Source organism: Hippichthys cyanospilos, chromosome 10 (genome assembly GCF_059441005.1).
Source record: "Hippichthys cyanospilos isolate Australia breed blue-spotted pipefish chromosome 10, RoL_Hcya_1.0, whole genome shotgun sequence".
NCBI classification, from domain to species: Eukaryota; Metazoa; Chordata; class Actinopteri; order Syngnathiformes; family Syngnathidae; genus Hippichthys; species Hippichthys cyanospilos.
In genome coordinates, this window is record NC_142378.1 from 13,028,081 (window position 1) to 13,043,938 (window position 15,858).

At 39.9% G+C, this 15,858-nt stretch overlaps 1 protein-coding gene across 2 annotated transcripts in view; it reads left to right on the top strand.

The window, feature by feature from the left end:
• Positions 1 to 15,858, top strand: part of nek7 (NIMA-related kinase 7) — a 66,472-nt gene that overhangs the window by 27,466 nt on the left and 23,148 nt on the right. For both annotated transcript variants that reach the window (XM_088426348.1, XM_088426347.1), the window contains exons 3-6: positions 3,626 to 3,766; positions 5,965 to 6,027; positions 11,503 to 11,613; positions 15,601 to 15,709. In XM_088426348.1, coding sequence (XP_088282474.1) covers positions 3,626 to 3,766; positions 5,965 to 6,027; positions 11,503 to 11,613; positions 15,601 to 15,709 — 424 coding nt within the window. The remainder of the gene's footprint in view (positions 1 to 3,625; positions 3,767 to 5,964; positions 6,028 to 11,502; positions 11,614 to 15,600; positions 15,710 to 15,858) is intronic.

A 15,858-nucleotide genomic window follows, 5' to 3' on the forward strand; every position in this document is an offset into this window, starting at 1 on the left:
TCTCTCATTTCTTTCTTTCTTTCTTTCTTGCTCTCTTCCTCCCTCCCTCCCTCCCTCCCTCCTCTTGCGCTTTCTTTCCTCTGAGATGCTATTGGCAGTTTTATGTCACCTTTTTAGCCATGGCATACTGTCCCTCACAAAAATTCCCACAATGCATTGCACAGCTGCCATGTGAAATCCTTGCCATGTACTTTGTTCCCAATACCAGTCAGAATGACATCAGTGCAGAACACATGGCACAATTGGAAGAGGCTTTGATCAATCATCATTGATCATGACTTGTGTCTTCCACTTCATCAGAAGTGGAGTTACTTTTATTAATCCCTAAATGTGATTTGTTTGTGCAATGCTTCACCTAGATTTTGACCCCTCCCTTTCTTGCGCTCCTCAGTCAACCCAGCGTCATTCAGGGTCATTTCTCTGTGACGTCTCCTCATGTGTGAGTGTTTCTCTGACAGACCCTTATTTCATCTGGGAGCCCTTGATTGTGTGACACCCATGTGCGGCAGATGAGACGGGCTGTCAATCAGCTGCGGCTTGGCTGCCCTTTGAAGGCCAGGCCAGGGGGCGAAGAGGTGCCGCAAATGGCCTGTGAAGTTTACATACACTGCCCACTGCTAAACAGATTAGCTCTAATGAAGTGTCTAATGCCGGGGCTGCTGGCTGACATAATCCTGCCTGGCAGCCTGGCCCCTCGGCTGCCAAAAAAGACGCCCTCCCTCCAGCCCTCTCCTCCGCCCTCGCACGGCCTCTGCTGCCACCCAAGGCGACTCCACACGGGGAGGTGCCCACTGTTAATCATGCCGGACAGTGTGCGATCTGACATGCAAATGTAGGTCATTGCATATGTAAATGTGTGATTACGGGGCTGGCGTGCCAGGACATATTAGCAAGACTGTGCTCTCAGCAGGCGGTTGTCACAGCGCTTTAGAGGCTCATGCTAACATTTGTCAAGCTACCACGCAGCGAATGAAAGCAATGCCCTCTTGTCCTCCTCTCTCCCTCCGTCTCTTGCTCAGTATGTCTTCCTCACCCATCATTGTTTTTACAACACCTCAAGCTGTACAGTATATAGTACACTACCTATCTTTCACAGGGTCACCTCCCTGCAAATATACATTAAAAATACACTCACAGTCTATCCATTATTTAATCATTTAAATCACTATCAACTAACGTCGAAATGTAACGTAATAATTTTTGGCAATGTTTGTCAGTAAGGTATTGTTTGTGCTGGAGCTGCCACAGAGGTGTCTAATGCTGAATTATCCATTGTAGTGGTCTGTATGGTAGCTGTCAGAGTGACTCGGAGACATCTGGTGGCAGAGTCGCACAGAAAAAACAAACACGTTTCAGAGGGGTTAATTGGACCCATCACCTGAGGATTCAGGCTTCTTTTCCTGTCATTCAACGGAAACGATAAAATGCTTCCCCCTTCACTTCAAACATAGTTTTTGGCTGCCAACAAAAATGTTAATTATCCTGAATTATGACTAGACATGTAAAAGCTAGAACAAAACAAAAATAAAACATGAACTTCGGTCTAGGTAACATTTAATTTGATTCATTCATCATTTAAAAAATAGGAAGAAAATAGCTTGATTTTGAAATTTTGCAGGTGTCATCATCCTGAATGTAGAATAGATGGTTTACAAGCTATTTACAGTAATAACTACTGCACTTAACTGGAGCAGTCAAGTGAATTATGCACAAGCTATGAACGTTAATGTTAAAGTCATTTAAAATGGGTATACCTTATTATTGTCTGAACATTCGGCACATTAGATTTTTTTAAATAAGGACAACTTTAAATAAATGGATGTTGAGACTGAAAAACAATTTAGATTTGATGTTTTGGCCCAGCCCCCCCATAAACTCTCGAAAGTCACATCAAAACGTTATTTGTGACATACAGGCAAATCTGGTAAATTTATTGTAACAATAATATAGTCGACAATTTTAAGTCCTCAATCTGTGTAGTTTGGACACATTTCTCTCCATATTTCAGCAGTGTAAATATGGAACAGACTGAGTGCATTGCTGAAAACAATGTATGGATATCATCCAATTTAAAAATAAATGCAATTATGTGATCTCTTCAAGATGAGGACAAAGTAGTAGCAACTGAAGTTAAGGGGCGCACATTGTGTTGTGTGTGTGAATTATGCATTTTAATTGCATTATGCATTGCAAACAATGCAAAATCAAACCAGAGATGATCGAGTACTGATACAAACACCTGGTATTTTTTCAAGGTGTTGGTTCTCACGATTGAAGTCGGTACTAATAGCAGATGTGTTTTACCAACACAAACTAAAAATCTCAATTACAAAAATAGAAATTTGCCATGCATTTGATGACAATTTCAGGGAAATATCATATTGGGATAGACCTTTCTTTAAATTTATCTGTCTGTGTTTTTTTGCGAGGTAAATTTTGTGTCTCAAAAGTGAATACTCAAAATATGCATACTTATACTGGAATAGGTCCAGAACAGTTGTCGGTGCACCCCGTTGTTGTTACACACATTTCACTGATGGATATCAGAGAGCCTGTAATGAAGAAAAAAAAATAATAATCAAATCGAATTTCATTTTAAAACATTTAAAAAAAAATTAGTCATAAACACTAAAAAAAAATACTTGATGAAATCCAGGTTAAAATTGCTTTTTGTGTATTTTGTGAAAATAAACTGTATTTCACAAAAGCATTTCAGCTATCTGTTTCCATTTATAGGAATTCCTATTTGAATTGGGGCAAAGTCTCACCACATTTCATTCTTGTGTATGCCATAAAATTAAATAAATAAATAAATACATCATAGCAAAGGAACTGGCAATAACCTTAAATAAGTAAGATTATTGATTCGGCTGAGATGATACAATTTTGCGAATCTTTCTCTGTCTTCCTTCCCTCTGTCCTAAGCCTCTTGCTGCCACAACTACAATGGCAACATTGGTGATGTATGACATTCTGATATTTACATGCCAACTTCTGTTTGTTTCCACTAATGCCTTGTTCACATTTACCTTATGCAACGTCATTGCAGCCCTTTTTTGGTCATATATCTGTTGAACTCAGCTAGCTTGTTTTTTGTGTGTGTTTGTTTATAAAGTATAACTCAGGAATGTCTCAACCTGCAGTGAATTGTGACTGGCAGTAGGTTGGTGTGCACAGTATACTGTAGTACTAAGTTGCAGATCAAAAGCAGCGGTGTATTGGTACCACAATTTTGTTTCCTTTCTCAGGGCATCACAAGACTTAAATGAAAACAAAACAGATCTAAACAAAAATAACTGATATTCATATCATTGATAGGTATTTAAGGAGACCACAAAAGACTGGGACTTATTATTTTAGCCAATATGCTAAGTTCAACTTGGCCTATACTCATTTTTAAAACATTTGTCCTGTTCCAATAAATCGAGATTTATGTGTGCCTGATATATATTGTTGTAATCACAAAATACACATTGTAATCACAATTATAAGTGATCATTAAAATGACACTTTTAAACTTAAGAAACTCAAATAATGTCTGTATTTTCCTTTCATTTGATCTACAATCTCATAAATTCACTTTGCTGTACATGTAGAGTCTTTCATACATTGTTTTATTTTCCAGAAACCTTTGCAGCCAGACATGGGCCATAATTCCCTTGCTAACTTCCAAATTGAAAAGAAAATCGGACGGGGACAATTCAGTGAGGTTTACCGAGCAAGGTATCTGCTAGACAACACATCTGTGGCCCTGAAGAAAGTCCAGGTGAGAAATCTTTAACATTTGTTATTCAATTTCAGAAATGAAAACATAGGTTTTCAAGTTCTTAAAAATAAAAGCCACAATAAAAAATGCACCCATTCAAACTTTTCAAGTGGGTGTACCTGTTATAGTATGTATAAGTCAATCAGGTATAGGGAGGGGCATTGAAATTCAGCTCCTGTTGGGAACCGTTTCCCAATGCTTCAATTCCTCAGTGTTGTTTGCCGTTTAAGCCAATGATTCAGTTATTGATTACAGCCTGGATGTCACGTCGTATTACAACAAGCATAGCAACACATTAGTAGCGCGGCATGGCTCCTCCCTGCACAAAACACAAAGAGTTTGGCCACGCTTTACAAGAATGGAAAAAAACAGTGCAGCATATAAAGTCAATATGCTTGCACACATACAGCATATTGTCACATTAATGCTGTCATGTTTTTTTGAGCCTCAGCTTAGGCTGCCAGTACTCGATATTTACAGGGCAGTAACAATTGCAGCTAACACGAGCGTTTTGTTAAACTATCTCAGCTGAAGCTAAAAAATTAGCCTTCAACAAAAGTGACTCTTCTGTTTATCTTTGCATTTGCATGCTAGATCTCATCTCATTTCTTGTAATTACGGTATGTTTATAGTAAAAGGGTAGCAACCATTTGCCACAGTAGATAAGGTCGGATTTTGGTAGGTAAAATAGTTAAATTGCATGTTAAGTCAGAGAATATTAAAGTTGCATGTTTTTTTTTTTTTATTTGCTCATCCCTGTTATATTCAGTATAATTAAAAGAGATGACAAAGGTTCTCAACCCACAGCAGGCTCTTCAAACCTCACTTTTGGGTTTGCAAGGTCATGTTACTTTTGAAATTGTATCTTAACATTTACAGATTTATCATATTTCCCCATGTTTGTGATTCATTATTTTCCCCCAAAATGAAGACCAAAAGTATATACTACGCACAGTAACTTAAAGATTATCATATTTTATTTGTTTGTTTTTTGGCGACATTCAAGGAAGATAGCATCAGCCAGCCACACAAGCAGAGTTATCATCATACAGATGTGCTTTTCTATATCGGGCATATTCACTTGGATGTTTACAGCCAGAGCGTGAGTTGCTACTAACAGCAGCTCGATTAAACCGAGGTTGTTACCGCTTTATTTAAAAAAAAACAAAAAAAAACAAAAGAGTTGGAACAGACGTAACCAGCATCTGAGTCCATCCTTCTTCAAACATGGCCATTACAGTTGCTTTCAAGAGGAAGGTGATTCACATAGCAGAGCGTGTAAATGAATGAAAATGTGAGGCTGATAGAAGGTTTGGGTTATCGGGTATTTGGGTACGTTGACGTAGACTGGAGCCTTTAGCTGACGCAACAGGATAACGGGAGTCTGAGTTTACACTCAGCGTTCACATTTTTCAGCATTCGTCATGAAAATTAGCCCAATGCTCCCTTCCACCTTCAGCTTTCCCTCATTCCCCCGCAGTCCCTCTCTCACTCGCTCGCTCATTCACTCACCCACCCTAATGCCACACACAGCTCTGTCACATTCAGGCAACATACCCGAAACAAACACATAACTTTCAGATGTAAAAATAAAGAAAATATTAAAAAATGATTGTTTCGCTAAAGTTTTTGCACTATCGCCAAACTGTTGGTAGGTCCTATTCATCGTAACTTGTGAAATTCCTGGATTCAGTCATAAAATTTAGGGTACAACTTATATACAAATGTGTCCTATAGATGAGGAAAACTGTAATGAGGGCTGGACTGACCATCTGGCATATAGAGCAGATGCCCAGTGAGTTGTCGTTTTACGCCCAATAATTCATTAACAAAATAGACAGCAAACTGAACCAATCTCCGTTCGTGGGCTTCTCTGAGTCAAATACATAAAACAAACTGGATTCCAATCTACCTATTTATTCTCCCAATTGTATCATAAAAGAATCAATAAGAAACATTAAACAGAACTGAAACTGCAATCGGAATCGGAAAAGTCTTATCAATTCCCATCCCTTGAAATGTGTGAAAAACGGTAGTCAATGAAATGCCAACTGCCTTACTACAACAATTGTTAGACTTTTTACTTTATTTCGTACGTTCTATGGAACTCTCCTCCCTTACAGTTGTTGAATGTGCCATAATGTGCATCTGTGTCCTTTCTCTCTGTCTCCCTCTCTACCTTTTTGATACCTTAATAGATATTTGACTTGATGGATGCCAAAGCTCGGCAGGATTGCATCAAAGAGATAGATCTCCTGAAGGTAAGCAACCCTTGAGGAGGGGGATTGTGTGTTTTGCAGCAATCTTTTTCTTTTTAGGTGCCTCAGCAGAGTCCGTGCGCCACAAGAAAACAATTCAGCTGCACATAGCATCTTGGATATGTGTGTGAGGAGCTTTTGGGTACATTTGTAGTTTGTTTCTTTTTCTGCTTGTGTGAATACAGAGCAGGGCATTGTGCACAAAGGCATTAGTGGATTTTTGGGACTGAAAAGTACATGCATTCTCAAAAGTCTTTGAATGAATGTGAACCTTAATGTATCTGCAGTAAATTCATCCTGGCTTGCAAACTCAATCTATGATTTTTTTTTTTCAATTTTGTTCTTTTAAATGGGATGTTATGTCGCTTTTTTTTTTTAAATCTGTGATTGGCTTTTCAAATCACCATGAAATGTGTCACTCAGATTGTTTTCAAATTCTTGTGAAAACACAAAGATTTTACCAGTGTGTTTCCAGATTATGTTTGCCTTCACATCCGTGCTTGTCTTCCATATATAACCACTGCAGGCTGTTTATGCTTGTAGCATTTCTCACATATACATTAAGCAGAAGGAAACTAATTCGATTAGTTTGTGTCACTCTAAACACTCCAGTGTAGCTCCAGGGGCCGATCAAAGATAAAGATACTCAGATGCAGACACTGGATTGTAGAAAGATGTAAACTGAGTATCCCATCTTTGAATTAATGCCACAAGACATCAGGGTTAACCTCAGTCTGTATCTCTGACCTCCTACAAGTGGTCATGTCAGGGTTCACTGTCAGTTTTTGACAGGTGATGATGTTCTTCATTTCCTTAATACTTTGCTAATTTTCTTCCATCGCACGTGTCGTCACACATTTTTTCTCCTCCTTTTTGGCCTCCTAGCGTATGCATCTCACGCACAGCTTCTTCCTCTCCTCATGGTGGTTCACCTTCTGCCTTGAGATGATTTGTTTTCCATGTCCCTAAGCTCATTCAAGTGAACATGGAAGTTCTGCCTCGCTCTTGACTGCGCGCCTTACAATAAAAAGCTGACTGTGAGAGAGACAGCCATTTTGCCTTATTCCCCATCTCGACAGGTCAACAGGAGACACAGCCAAATCAGAATAATGAGAGGCACAGTGGCATGGACCGACTGGAATGACACACATACTTGTGCATGGTTCCATGCACGCATGCATGGACACGCACACACACACACTGAGACATACACACTACTCTTAGTCACCGCCTTTTATTGGTCTGCCTATTTGTTTGTTTGTCTGTTTGCATTTGTGTCTGTTTATTCATCTGCATTGTCCTGGTCAGATGTACGAATTTCAACTTTAGAACCCCAATTCTCATTCACTCTCCCTCGTTCCACGCTGAGTATACAGCTCTATGATGTTTAATTGAGTTTCAAAATATTAGCAGTGTCACATCTGTCTGCTCCTCTTTGTCAATTACTGTCAAGTTTGGATAATATTCAGCGGAATGATTTTCTCACCAATCAAAATTCTGTTAAGCAGCATGTGCTCACTGACGACAAACTACTAACTAATTAACCGCCGCCCCATTTTAATCTTTTACCCTGCTGTCAAAAATGTCTCAAACTATAGCTGTAGTTTTTGTATTCAAAGTTGTTTAATCAAATATAGTGGACTCTTGCATACTTACTTTGCATAGTTGCAGACACCCTCCCTCCCTATGTTTTCACCATTTATTTATTATTTTTGTTCTTGGGTTAAATCGCCCCACCCCATTCATCCCACACTGTATGATTTTTCTTTTCAATCAATGACTGTCAGCTGTACGTGAATTTTTGCTATTCGTAGACCAGCCCGGTCCCCATATAGTCACACCTACATTATATGCCACTTAAGTTAATTTATCATTAGGTAATTTTACATCGTCTGATGGCTTCACTAGATATATGTCTCTTTTTTTTTTTCAACCATGCCATTAACTCACAGGATTAATCCCTCACACATTTTTAATCATTAAGTAATTACACACACTGGTGGGTCTCAGGCTGTGTGTTTAATTACATAATCATCTAAACCTCTATGTGATATTTCCTAATAAATGATTGTTGTTTTACACCAGGCTTCCATCCGTCATTAGTATTAACATCTGCATGTGAATAAATCACCACAGTCCTCCATTTTTTTTGCCTGAGGTTACAGTTATTATGGCGGAGGAATGGGTTGGGTGGGCTTGTCATCGCTCTCTGGCTGTGCTGCAGTGTGAAGACATGTAGAACTGACACACTAAGCCAAATATACATCTGGCAAGGGAGGGCAAGGGAAAGATGGAGACATGGGGAAGGTAGAAGGGAGGACAAGTGAGGAGGATCAGGGAGTGATGCAGCGATGGGTGGAGAGTGCAGTGTGGTGCAGTGTACTGTATATAGTCCTCCTTTCCCCTTCTTCTCTTCATCATTCAGAGTATGAACATTTCTTTAATCACAGCGCAGAAAGCGAAGCCACGTGGAGGACGTGTGTCACACTGCTCTATCTACTTGGAGCTCAGCCCCCCGACTGCCATGCTACACGGGCCCTTGTCTCCAGCTCTACGTGTCCTTCCCCTCTCACTAATACGTTCTTTAACTATACTCACTTCTGCCTTTCTTGCTGTCTCAATTTAATTTTTTTTCCCATGTTTTACTTTGTCAGTTCTTTAAATTAATTGGTGTCCTTCATATCCCTCAAGACACATTCTCTCTGTCTTGCTCTCTCCCCTATTCTGACTCTTGGTGGAAATACGTTGTTTACAATATAAATTGTGGTTCTTGCCTTATTGACCAACCAACAGGAAGGAATCGCTGCCTGAGATAAGCCCGGCTTGTTTTTCTCACTGCCAGCAATGTCAGCTCGTCAAGTGTGTGTGCGTGCGTGTGTGTGTGTGTGTGTGTGTGTGTGTGTGTGTGTGTGTGTGTGTGTGTGTGTGTGTGTGTGTGTGTGTGTGTGTGTGCGTGTGTGTGCATGTGTGTGTCTTGCACGAGTTGTTGTCAACACAGTTAGAAGGGTTGTTGTGACATGTCATCCAGCTTTGTCACACTTGAGGACAAAACCGTTTCGTTAGGCCCATGCACATAAAATAGGGATTATATATACAGTGTATTCAACTCACTTATTTTTAACTGGTTGTCCATGGCAGGACCCTAAACTGTGATAAAATGAAAACAAGCTCGTATTGCAGCTTCCACTTTTATTTAAGGTTTCTTCACAATTTTGTGTCTGATTTTTTTTTTTTTCTTTTACTTCAGGATAGCCACCGCCACTGCTATGCATATACCTTCACATGCTACGCATATGCCTTCACATGCCTCACATACCTTTATTGACCTTCCATTATGTCTTCACCAAAGTCTTCCTGCAAAGGTGAAGGCATAGAAATGTCCATCCATCCATCCATCCATCCATCCATCCATCCATCCATCCATCCATCCATCCATCCGTCCATTTTCTACCACTGTATTCCAGAGACGGTTCGCGAGGGGAGCAGCTTGAACAGGGAAGCCCAGATTTTCTTCATTCCGGCCACTTCATTCAGCTCCTCCAGGAGGATCCCCAGGCCTTCCCAGGCCTGCCGAGAGACACAGTCCCTCCAGCATGTCCTGAGTCGTTCCCGGGTTCTCTTCCCAGCGCGACATGCCTGGAACACCTCACCAGGGAGTGGTCCAGGAGGCATCCTAACCAGATGCCCGAACCACCTTAACTGGCCTCTTAATGCGGAGGGGCAGCAACTTGACACTGAGCCCCTCCACGTATGATCGAGCTTCTCACCCTATCTCTAAGGAAGAGCCCGGATACTCTGCGGAGGAAACTCATTTCGGCCGCTTGTATCCGGGATCTCGTTCTTTCGGTCACAACCCACAGCTTGTGACCATAGGTGAGCACAGGAACGTAGATCAACCGGTAGAGCTTCACGTTTTGGCTCAGCTCTTTCTTTACCACTACAGCGTCCGCAACACAAGAAAAGATGAACCGATCCGCCTGTCGATCTCGCGTTCCATTCTACCCTCACTCGTGAATGAGACCCCCAAGATACTTCCTCCACTTGGGGTAGGACCTCATTCCCTACCCAGAGAGCGCACTCCACATTTTTCCAACTGAGGACCAGGGTCTTAGGTTTGAAGGTGCTGATCCTCATCCCAGCCGCTTCACACTTGGCTGTGAACCGTTCTAGTGAGCGTTGGAGCTCACGGCTTGTGGAGGCCAAAGGCACCAGGTCATCTGCAAATAGAGCGATGAAATGCTGACACCCCCAAACCAGACCCCCTCAATGCTTTGGCTGAACTTAGAAATTTTGTCCATAAAAGTAATAAACAGAATCGGTGTCAAAGGGCAGCCTTGGCAGAGCCCAAACCTCACCGGAAATAAATTCCACTTTCTGGAGTCAATGTGGACTAAATTCTGACATTGGTCGTACGGGTACTGAACAGCCCATATCAGGGCATCCGGTATTCCATATTCCCAAAGCACCTCACACAGAGCTCCCCAAGGGACACGGTCGAACGATTTCTGACAGGGGATTCTGCCAGATGTTCCCAGTAGACTTTCACGATACGTTTGGGTCTGCCAGGTGTGACCGGGATCATTTACCACCATCGGAGCCAACACACCATCAGGTGCTGATCAGTTTACAGCTCCGCCCTGTTTTCACCCGAGTGTCCAAAACATGCGGCCACAAATCCAATGATACGACTACAAAGTGGATCATCAAACTGCGGCCTACGGTGTCCTGGTGCCAAGTGTGCAAATCGACATCCTTATGTTTGACCATGGTTATGGACAATCCATGACAAACGCAGAAATCCATTAACAAAGCACCGCTCCGTTTCAGATTGCGGGGGGGTTCACATGAGAATTGAAGTTCCCGAGCAGAACGAAGGAGTCCCTAAGCATTATCAGGCAGACAATGTTCTCTCAAAGTCTCTTTGGGAGGGTCTGGAGTTCTGTGGAGGACAGAACAAAACATGTTGCTGCCACAACACAGCATAGCCACCCCTCCCCTTGGGATACCATTCCAAAAATGAGGCAGTCTCTTGCAGATTATTTTCAAAAGCAAAATGAGGAGCGCGAGGAGGAGACTGACGGAAAGGGAAAGCGCATGAGAAGTTCTGACATAGTTGCCAATTGATTATGGGGGTGAGAATAGGAGTGAGTGACAGTGAAAAACTTTGACTTTGATTCAACAATGCCATTATGATGGGTGCAAAGAAGTTGTACTGTATGCTTGTTTGATTGTTGTCCATTGGGGGCTATCCTGAACTTACTACCTTTTAGTATCAAAACTTGAAATGTCAAAGATATGGGATAGTCCCAACTTAAAGCCTGTGAACATTGACTAATTATCTATATTGTAGTTGTGAAGTTGATCACCTCAGTTACTTTAGGTGTGAATGAGTTTTAAAATTTAATATAAAGACCGATTTGGCCAAGATGTTCTACTTTTGTTTATTTCTCTGTTGTATGTCTTCTTTTTCTCCCACAGCAACTGAACCATCCAAATGTGATAAAGTATCATGCGTCTTTTATTGAGGACAATGAGCTAAACATAGTACTGGAGCTAGCTGATGCCGGAGACCTCTCACGTATGATCAAGGTAAGTGACTTCCCGCAGCAACAGTACCGAATTTAAAAAATAGGATAAATGAATAGAATAGTCTTGAATTTAACACATGCTCTGATACTGAATCACATAAATAACTCGGTAGAGATAGCTTGCAAGTTACAGTAGTAAAACTCTGCTCCAGCAGTATTGGAATAGCTAGGTCACTTATTTTTTATATAGACAGAAAACATTTGGGGTTTTCATCAAAATATGGACATGGATAAGACAAGAGGTCAACACCAGAATTCATTTCTGGATTTAAAAAAACAAAACAAAACAAAAATACTTAGAATGAACATTATTGGTAGCAACCTACCACATTAGTGTGTAGTGTGCTAAAATATTTGTACAGATTGATTTTGATCGGATTAAAGTGAATGAGACTTAATATTTAGTTAGATCACACCTTTCATTTAGAAAACAAGTATTGTTTGATTTGTGCGTCAGAGCAAGCTGTACTCGAAATAACTGGAAAAGCTAAGTAAGATTGATTTGAATTGTACTGCTCCTTACATATACTTTACATATATTGTATATCCCTCTTTTTATTTATATTTTTTCCCTCAAGGACCTAGCATCTTTTCATCCAAGAAGACACATTGTTCCACAATTAAAAAAAAAATAATAATAATAATAAAGAGATAATTTCTGATTGATAAAATGTATGTTATTGGACTATTTTTTAATTAAATGTGTAGAATCTCAAAAGATACTGGCTAAAAATAAGTAGCTGTTCTCCGTCATATTGCCTCCCTATTGAGTTTAATGGAATGTTGACTTGGAAACTGCATCCCAGACATATGGCCTTGTATAACTGAAGGAATGGAGGCAGGAGGTCTGTGGTTTTTTTCAAGACTGGATTTTTGGCTACCTGGACAGTGAGTCAAACTGAATCATACATTCCTTAATGTAACCAAAAACCAAATATTATGAGACCCCCTAAAATCGTCTCTAATCTAAATAGGCTGTGTGGGCATCTGTCTCAGATGGAGAAAGGAAGCTGGGAAGAATAAAACAATGATCATAGGCAATAAAGTTACATATGTTTTTAAATGTGCACAGACCTGTATGTGAACAACTACTGTGTATACACACTCTTTAGATAGGTTATTCTCATTGAAACGTGCTAGTTGGTCATGCTTAAATACTGTATTTGCATTATTCTTTTTTTGCACATATTGGATCGCGCCAATTCATGCTAAGTCAGGATAGCAAGCTTCAGTGAAGAGGTCCTTAAAAAAAAGTCCCGAGTTCAGCCTTCAAACGTTCCTTCTGATGAATGAAATGAACAGATAGCATTCACTCTAATTCAGATATTCAAACATGTAGTTCTAAAAATCTTAGTCAAATAAAAATGATTTGAAAGTGGACAAGGCTTTGTAATTGAATTTCTTTACAAGCAGAAAACATGGTGGTCGAACTATTGCTCATGGAAGTTTGCTGGTGTAATTTTAGTATATTCAACAAGGAAAAATACATTTAAAAAAAGAGTTGAAAAAAGGTTGCAGGACTAAATACTCTTTCTCTCTCTCTCTTCTCTCTCTCTCTCTCTCTCTCTCTCTCTCTCTCTATATATATATATATATATATATATATATATATATATACTTATAATAAAAAACATTTATTCAGAAGTACATTCTTTATGATTTCTTAAACTTTTACACAAACTATTACCGTTAAGGGATTCCATTTATTACATAATATGCATTTCAGAACACATCACTCAGCCATTAGTCTCTGCTTAAGAAATTAATCCTGACACAAAAAAAAATGGAAACATATCTTAGAGAGAGGGGGGGGGGGGGGCAAGGGTTGTATTGACTCAGGCAAATACATAAAGCAAATGGTGGCTACATCAGATACTGATTGATTTGCGCTTGTTTCTTGCCGTAATGAGCCAAAAGGTTGACTGAGAGTGCTAATACCAGAAGTGTCGCTAAGGCAACGATCTCTTCCATCTTATCCAAATCCATAATCGTTATAATAAACACATTATACAATGAGCACCGATACAATAAGCACAAGAGTGGTCATATTTTACCTATTTAAATATGTGGACACAGTTTTGTCAGAAAGAATATGGACTTGTATCACCTGACTCAAATTGTAGGTGACCTCATATAGGAGTTTTGCATATTAGCTGTTCATGTTTTGAGATCAAGTGGAAAAGAAGAATGAATCTAGTAGTTCTAAAGTAGTGGCTATTGCCCCTGTGGTTCCCCTTGTTTTTCATCTTTCAGCTAGGCCAGTGCCTCTATTTTTATTATGCCTGCCAAGGAGGTAAATTAGCGTTTTGCATGTGAAGCCTGGTCGTCTCCTTTCCATAAATGATGCTGCAGCGTTATATTAGCACAGCTCGACAAGCTGTCTGCCGTCAAGCTCAGCAGCTTCACATCCATACAGTTCAGCACAGCAAATTAAGAGAGGCGAGGATTAGCTGTGTGAGAGAGTGAACATGGCGGGCTGAAGGATCTCACGCATGCATGTGATTGTTACTATCCCGGCTCCATAAAGAGTAACAAACATCTTGATGAAAGAGCAAGATACCTTTGCACTGTGCTGTTTCTATACTGAACAAAAAGCACGTTTCTTTTTTGTCCTTAAAATTGACTCAACCCCAAGACAAGACATTCATTAGTTTTTACGTAAAAGTAGCATAGTTGGCTCAAATGCAAAGGAAAATGAGATAAGTTAACATATTATACTACACACAATCTGACTCAGTATAACAGCAAACGCATGGATTTAGTATTACATCTTTTTAGATAATGGCTGAATTTGCATGCTGTTACAGAATATTGCATGTGCAGTGTTTGCTGTTAAAGGCATAACAGATAGGATGGTGCTGGGCATCTATGTGCTCCCCCATTGACATCAAACAGCCCTCTGATATGGAAATGGGAGGGCAAGGAAAGAATGGCTTCTTAGTGGGGCTTTGTTAGGATATAGGCCAAGGTCTATCCGTTTCCTCTTTCCTTCTACTATCATTTTCTTTTTTCTCACAGCATTCAGTCAGGCTTTTCAACTGTATACATCACCAAAATATCGTTCTTTTATGTTTATCTATTGTGCCATTGTTTATACTGTAAGAGGTTAAACAAATAATTTGATTTTAATTGTCATAATTTAAAATAACTCAAAAGTGCCAAACAATCTAATGAGACCAAGCAAATCCTGTAATACTACTTTGGCCCTCAAGAGGCCACTCAAGGTTACTGTGCCGTAATTACAAAATACTGAATCAAGAGGAACAGCCAAGCTTTTGTCTGACCTTTAACCTGGTGGTAGATTGTGTGGCTTGTAGGTAGGTTTGGTTAAATCCGTGTGTATACTTTGGTCGACATTCACTTACTTCTCTCGCTCTTTCTTTTTTTTTTTTTTTTTTTTTTTTGCTGATACTCGAGCAGTAACACTGAAAGTAAAATCTATTATAGTGACTGACTTGAAGACAAGCTGGTGTTTGCTGCGCCATAATGTTGTTAAGTTAAAGCTTTGTCTCTGTCATTTTACTTTTTAATAAGCGACCGGCCACATGCTGGATGAGTCCAATCAATTCCGCCTTCCAAAATAAACTAAAAAAAAAAAGAAAAGAAACAACTGTTACTGAAAGCCGTCTTTAACAAAAGAATTATATGCCAGATGGGGGAGTTTTGAAAGGTACTGCACATTTCCTCTCTTTGTTGCATAGAGTGCATGTGCTTTCTATTGAAGGCCATAGAGAAAATGAGAAGAGACTTTGTGAGGAAAGGGACTGAATGAGATGAGATCTATCTGGGTCCCATTAAACATGGGGCCACAGAGTGGGAATGAATTCTGGGTAGGCATATACAGTAAGGGCCAATACTTTGCCACGATAACTTACTGGATTGCAGGACACATCTTTCTGTTGTTGTTAAAATAATTATTTTTTCTTCGTGTGTGTGTGTGTGTGTGTGTGTGTGTGTGTGCGTGTGTGTGTACTGATTTCTCTTGCAGCACTTTAAAAAGCAAAGGAGGCTTATCCCCGAAAGAACTGTGTGGAAGTACTTTGTCCAGCTTTGCAGCGCACTTGAGCATATGCACTCCCGGAGAGTCATGCACAGAGGTAGACCTGTTGAAAAAACTCACCAAGTACAATGCTGAACCATTTATTTAGTCACCTAATGTAAAGCTCATGCCACAGCTGCTAAAAGTTAAAAGCATTGATAATTATGTCACCTTAACTGAAATTATAATAGTTGATTAAAAAAAATT